Source organism: Tachyglossus aculeatus, unplaced genomic scaffold (assembly GCF_015852505.1).
Source record: "Tachyglossus aculeatus isolate mTacAcu1 unplaced genomic scaffold, mTacAcu1.pri SUPER_34, whole genome shotgun sequence".
NCBI lineage: Eukaryota > Metazoa > Chordata > Mammalia > Monotremata > Tachyglossidae > Tachyglossus > Tachyglossus aculeatus.
The window spans coordinates 272,213-278,298 of NW_024044839.1; the positions used below are offsets into that span (position 1 = coordinate 272,213).

At 63.6% G+C, this 6,086-nt stretch overlaps 1 protein-coding gene across 1 annotated transcript; it reads left to right on the forward strand.

Moving 5' to 3' along the window:
• Window positions 1-2,251: 2,251 nt before the first annotated feature.
• Window positions 2,252-3,356, forward strand: UTS2R (urotensin 2 receptor). Its single transcript, XM_038741906.1, has 2 exons — window positions 2,252-2,929; window positions 2,961-3,356. The coding sequence occupies exons 1-2, from the start codon at window positions 2,252-2,254 to the stop codon at window positions 3,354-3,356; spliced, it is 1,074 nt and encodes a 357-aa protein (XP_038597834.1).
• The last annotated feature ends 2,730 nt before the right edge of the window (window positions 3,357-6,086 follow it).

A 6,086-nucleotide genomic window follows, 5' to 3' on the forward strand; every position in this document is an offset into this window, starting at 1 on the left:
TCCATCATCCTTCGTTACCCTCGGGGCCGCTACTTCCCCTAGAGAAGCGTTTCTGTTTGATGTCGAGGGCGGGGGCAGCTATTAGAGTCTGCCGAGGTGGACCAAGAGGCGTTCTGAAGGCCATTTCAGAAAGATGATCCAGGAGGCCGAATGTAGGATTCACTGCAGAGAGGAGAGGCTGGAGGCAGGGACACCCTCTAGAAGCTGATACAGAGTTTAGTCAGGCGGTGATGAGGAGAAAAGGAAAGAGCCAGGAAATATTGGGCAGGAAAACCCAGCAGGATTTACACTAAGTGCTGAGCAGTTGGCAGCCAGCACAGGACTTCACAAACAGTAGGTGCCCAGTGCAGGGCTCTGCACACTGTAGGTAGTTAGCAGCATCGCTCTGTCCGAGGTGGAACACAATCAATTCTGGCGGCGCTGATCCTGAATAATCCAAAACCATACCCGCTACAGGCCCTGTCTGAAGTTTCGGAGGCTGCAAACTGTCTTTCCCTCAAGTCCCTTTAAAAACTGAGGCAAGGGGTTGGAACCAATCAATCGGTGGTATTTATTGAGCGCTTACTGTGCGCAGAGAACAGTACTAAGCGCTTGGAAAAGTCCAATATGGTAGACATGATCCCTGTCCTTAAGGCGCTTCCAATCTAGTGGAATCTAGTGGTACCTGGGAGGGGGCCGAGTGCAAGGAAGTGAGCAGGAGGGGACCGCAGGTGCGGGGCAAAGAAACCCCTTCTCAGCGGGGCCCCGAGGCTGCTGGGAGCGCCTGGGAGGAGTGGGGGGGCGACCCGGGGTCCCGGGAGCCTCCGGACAGCTCCAGCTGCCGCTTTCACCGGCTACTTGGGGACCGGGGTGGGGGGGGAGCAGAAAGAGCCTATGGGAGTGGGAGGATGCGGGGAAGGGGGTAGGGGGCTGAGGAAAGAGGAGGACGAGAGAAGGGGGGAGGGAAGAGGAGAGGGAATAGAGGAGGATGGGGAGAAGGTGGGGAGGAGGGAGGTGGAGGGGAGGAGGCGAAGATGAGGGGCGAATAGGAAGGGAGAGGGAGGAGAAGAGGACAGGGGAGAAAGCGGAGGGGAAGGAGAGGAGGGGAAGGAGGGGCGGAGGGGAGGTGGCACGGTTGTCAGACGGAGCCCGATCGGGCGGTCCAGGGGCTCCGCTCAGGTTCTCTCGGCCCTGAAGGGAGACCGATTCTAGGACCAAGTTTCCAGCCGGAGCCGCTCCAGACAGAGCCGGGCCGGCAGGGCCGAGGGGACCGGGGGGCGCCAGGACGCGGGGCGAGCGAGAGTCACCGGACAGGTGGGACTGCGGCGGGGGGCCGGGCCGGGCCGGGCCGGGCCGGGGCGAGGCGAGGCGATAGATAGCGCGGCGTCTGTCCGGATCGCAGGAGGTGGCCGAGACCGGGGACACGCCCGCGTGTGGGTTCGCACGTGTGAGACGGTGTAGGTCGGTGTGTGTCTGTGTGGGGATGCGTGACTGTGTTTGCTGGTCCGTGTGTTTTATCGTGTATGTGTGATCTGGGCTTGCCCCCCCGATGCCACCACGTCCCGAACAGCCCGGGAGCCCTTCGTCTCCCTTGCCGTCTACATTGCGGGGATTTGCGTGAATCCAGGGAGGAGGGAGCATGAGGGCGGAGGGCATGGGGACTGGCAGGGGACAGGACCTAGGACGAGGCTTTGGATGAGGTTGGCACCCACTTCTCCCGGGTTCCGGCTCCCGGCTTGGGCGGGCGGGGGAGCAGGTGGGAGTGGGCAGACGGCAGATATCCCAAGAGGTGCGACACAGCCTGCCCCCGAGGCCGGACCTCGCTCCCCCGGGTCCTTCAGACCTCTGCCCTTGCCCCACCAACGACCCAACAGCCTCAAGGCCTCAGGCGGGACAGCTCAGATAAGATGGCCTCTCCCAGGAGGTCACAGGGTCACACGGCAAGTCACTAGCAGAGTCAGAGCCCAGACCTGAGAGCCCAGAGCCAGAGTTCAGAGCCCAGAGGCCAGACAGAGTCTTCTTTTCCCTCTCAGGGCCACGGCCCCCTACCCCTGGAGAAATCTGCCAGAGGGACCCATCGTTACAGCCCCGCACAACCCCGGCCCCGGCCTCCGGTAGCCCCCGGCGCCCCCCAGCCCAGCCCTCTCCCCCCACACTCCCGCCCCCGGAGCTTGAGGCCGGGGGGACCGGGGCACGGGAAGCGGCTGCCCCAAAGGCAGAGGGGGAGGACCGACTCACCGCCCGGACCCCCCGCTCGGCCCCGGGCCCGGCCATGACCGACGCCCCTTCCGGCCTCAACGAGACCCTCAATGCGACCGGGGAGAGCCGCCCCTCGGGGCCCGGCGCGGGGGACGAGCTGGCCGTGACCTGCGCCATCGGGGCCCTGCTGTCCGCCATGTGCGCCGTGGGGCTGGCCGGCAACGCGTACACGCTGCTGGTGGTGTGCCGCCCCCTGCGCGTGGCCGCCTCCATGTACAGCTACATCATCAGCCTGGCGCTGGCCGACCTGCTGTGCCTGGCCACCGTGCCCTTCGTCGTGGCCACCTACTTCGCACAGGAGTGGTTGTTCGGTGAGCTGGGCTGCCGCCTGCTCTTCTGCCTGGACTTCCTGACCATGCACGCTAGCATCTTCACGCTGACCGCCATGAGCACCGAGCGCTACCTGGCCGTGCTGCGGCCGCTGGACACGCTGCGGCGCTCCAAGGGCTACCGCAAGGCCGCCGCCGGGGCCATCTGGCTCCTAGCGCTGCTGCTCAGCCTGCCCATGCTGCTGGTGGTCCGTCTGGAGCCCGGCGGCCCCAAGCGCCTCTGCCTGCCCTCGTGGGGCTGGGCCTCCCACGGCGCCTACCTGGTCCTGCTGTTCGGGTCGAGCATCGTGGGGCCCGGCCTGGTCATCGGCTACCTGTACGGCCGCCTGGTCAGCACGTACTGGCGCGGCCCCGGGGGGAGCGGCCCTCTGGAGCCGGGGGCCGGAGCCGGGGGGGCGGCAGCGGCGGCGGCGGCCCGAGCGGCAGAAGGTGCTGTGCCTGATCCTGGCCATCGTGCTCGCCTTCTGGGCCTGCTTCGTGCCCTTCTGGACCTGGCAGCTCGTGCTGCACTTCTGCCGGCCGCTCCCGCTCGGGCCCCGGGCCGCCCGCAGCGTCAACTACCTGACCACGTGCCTCACCTACGGCAACAGCTGCGTCAACCCCTTCCTCTACACGCTGCTCACCCACAACTACCGCCGCTCCCAGCAAGGCCGCCCGCGCGCCCCCGCCTCCTGGGGCCCCCGCCCGGCCCGGCGCGGCCCGTCCGGAGCCTCGCTGGCCACCAGCAGCCAGCTGGGCACCGAGACCTTGGCGCTGGCACGGGTGGCGGGGAGTGCCGGCTGGGCCTGAGTGCGGGGGGCGGGCTGGGAGCCCGGATCCCTCAGTTCCCCATGCCTGCTCACCCCGGCCATCCTGGCCCGGCGCCCCCGACCCTGCCCTGCCCCTGGAGCCAAGGCTCCAGGCCCCAGGAGGCACTCCTGGTGCCCCGGGTGGGCCGGAGGGGAAACAGCGAGGAATCCTAGGCCCACAGGTCTCCCTCGCTCCCCCAGACAGGGCCCGGAGTTGCGGGATCCTCAGGGACAACACCTGGAACATCGGGACGATTGCGGAGGGGCGGGGCAAGGCGTCTGGGGCTGGAGAGAGAAGCCTAGGACCCTGAGGACCTCCTCTTCCCCCACCTCCACGCCCCATAACCAAGGCTCTTCCCCCAAATAACCAGTAACCGCTTTTTGTCGTATCTGGTTTTATCTTAGTTGTCTGTTGGCTCTCCTCTCCTTCCCCTCCCTCTCGCTTTCCCTTGTCTCCGCACTTCTGTCATCCCGTATTCGGGTGTGCCTGCTCTCTATCCCGTCCAGGCTGAGCCCCCGGGAAACGGGAATCCCTACAGACCCCCATGGCGCTTAGTTCAGGGCTGCGCACGGGTCAGTGTTCAATTAAACCTCCCACCGCCTGGCTGGCTGGCTGACTGGGTGGGGAGGAGGCTGCACATAGGACTGGCTGCCCCTGGCTGGGGTCAGTCGGACAGTGGGCTGGTCTGGCAAGGATCACACCGTCAGCCGGACGATGGATCAGCCAAGTATCGCCCGGACCAGGGCTGTAATCGGGCAGGGACCTGGACCAGCTGATCAGTGGGCCAACTATGCCGGGGAAGGCTACCTAGGCTACCTTTGACTCTTCAGACCTGCCACCATCCCTGCTGACCTTAGGCTGATTCCCACATTCTCGCCAGTTGGAAAGTATTTAGTATAGTGCTCTGCACAAGGTAAGCACTCAATAAATATGACTGATTCAAAGTGTCTCCCCCTGTGGCTTGTAGACAGTCCATGGACTTCCTACCACTTACCAGTTTGCCCTGCTGTCTCTGGGCCCCCCACATTCTCTCTTCCCATTGAGGTGGGCTTCCAGGGGCGTGTGGCAGGGCCATCCAAGGGACAGGAGCCTCTTCCCAGGACTGGACTTGGTGCCCTGGGATCCAGGCTGAGACCGGACAGAGAGGGCAAGGGGCCTGGGGAACCTCGGCTTGGTTGGAGCCCCAGGTAAAGTGCAGTGGAAACAGGACTCACCCAGAGCCTCCTCTCCTCTCCCCCTCCTCCCACATGACCCCACCACCCATGGTCTCTGGGAAGGTGATGAAATGAGACAATTGGAAGAGGTCACCCTCAGACTGGGGTTCATTCACCCGCCCATCTGGGCCTGGACACCCGTCATGGTTAGGAGTGGTTCATCCACCCCTTTCCATCCGATTCCCCCCCAGTGGCCCAGGATGGACCAACTAACACCCTTGACTCTCCCTTCTCCGACTCTCCCTCCAAGGCCCAGCGTGGACCAGCCAACACTCCGACTCTTTCCTCAGTGATTCATCATGAACTGTCACCATGGATCTGACCAAACTCCACTTGACCTGTTGGTGTTTATGGGAACAGACTTCCCTTGCTTCTCCTACCTCTGGAAATAGTGCTTCCTGTTGTTCAGAAGCGGCCATGATCCAGCTCCAGTCGGCGCTCCTGTCCTGGCCAAACCGGTTAGGGGACCACATCTTAGTCACAGAGGCTGTTGCCAACCCAGGCATGAGGGGGTTGAGGGAGTGTGTGGGGGCTCACCTTCCAAGGAAAATTGAGCCGCAGGCCAGGGCCCGCTATGGGCCTGCTGCATGACCTTCAACAAACCACTTAATCTCGCCGGCCCCATTTACTCTCCATCATACGGAAATTAAGGGAGGCTGGGGCCAGACTAGAGGAGGCCAGAAAAGGCTCTGAGCCCCCGGAGCAGAGCAGAATATGAGCCATCCAGCTCCCAGGGGTACCTCAAGCGGAGAACCCATGGCTCTCAGAGACTCAGTATCACAGCCGGCACCAGCAGCTGCTCCTGCTTTGCACCGGCAGGGAACTGGGCCTCGGAGGTCGGTGGTGTGGAGGGAGGGGAAGGGGTGGCACTTGGCTTTGGGCAAGGTGGAATAAAACCTGCTGGCAGGGGTGGGGAGAGGGACCAGCGTTTGAAAGTTTCAGCCACAGATCGTAGTGCCACTGCTGGATATAAGACTGACCCCGACCACATCCTGTGAGTCTAGAACAACGGTCTGCACGTTGGTGCTCCGGAGAGAGGGAGAAACAAAGACACAGGGAGGGAGGGATAAGTGGAGAGGGAGTCCTGGTCGACTAACTCCTCAGAAGCTCAGGGCCCCCGGGACGGAGGTTACAGCCTGCCCCTGGGCCCACGGGGGATGGTGTCACCACTGGACTCTCAGAGCTCAGTCCCAAGAGGAGATGGCAGGAGGGATGGTCTGGTCCCTTTACTGCATGCAGCCAGGAGGGTGGTTCTGGGCTAGAGTCAGACTTTGGGAAGCCCCAGGAGGGTGGCAGCTGCTGCCAGCCCCCAAGGGCAGGTGAGATGACTCGTCCAGCAGGATGCGGACTCAAGGGGGCAGGGGTGATGACAAGGACTGGAGTGAAGGCAGGCCACTTCCTTGAAGAAGAGGCACCCCGGTGCCCCTTTTCCCCCCGGATCTCAATGCACCCCTTACCTTCCCCAGCAGCGGGGCCCGCCTGGAATCATCAGCTTCCCAGAACTTTAATGGAAAAC

What these genes read in the sequence shown, in the direction of transcription:
- UTS2R (XM_038741906.1), top strand. Translation starts at nt 2,252, where the DNA reads ATGACCGACGCCCCTTCCGGCCTCAACGAGACCCTCAATGCGACCGGG. An exon ending in GGCGCGGCCCCGGGGGGAGC is followed by an intron (nt 2,930 to 2,960) that starts GGCCCTCTGGAG and finishes CCGGAGCCGGGG; the next exon opens with GGGCGGCAGCGGCGGCGGCG.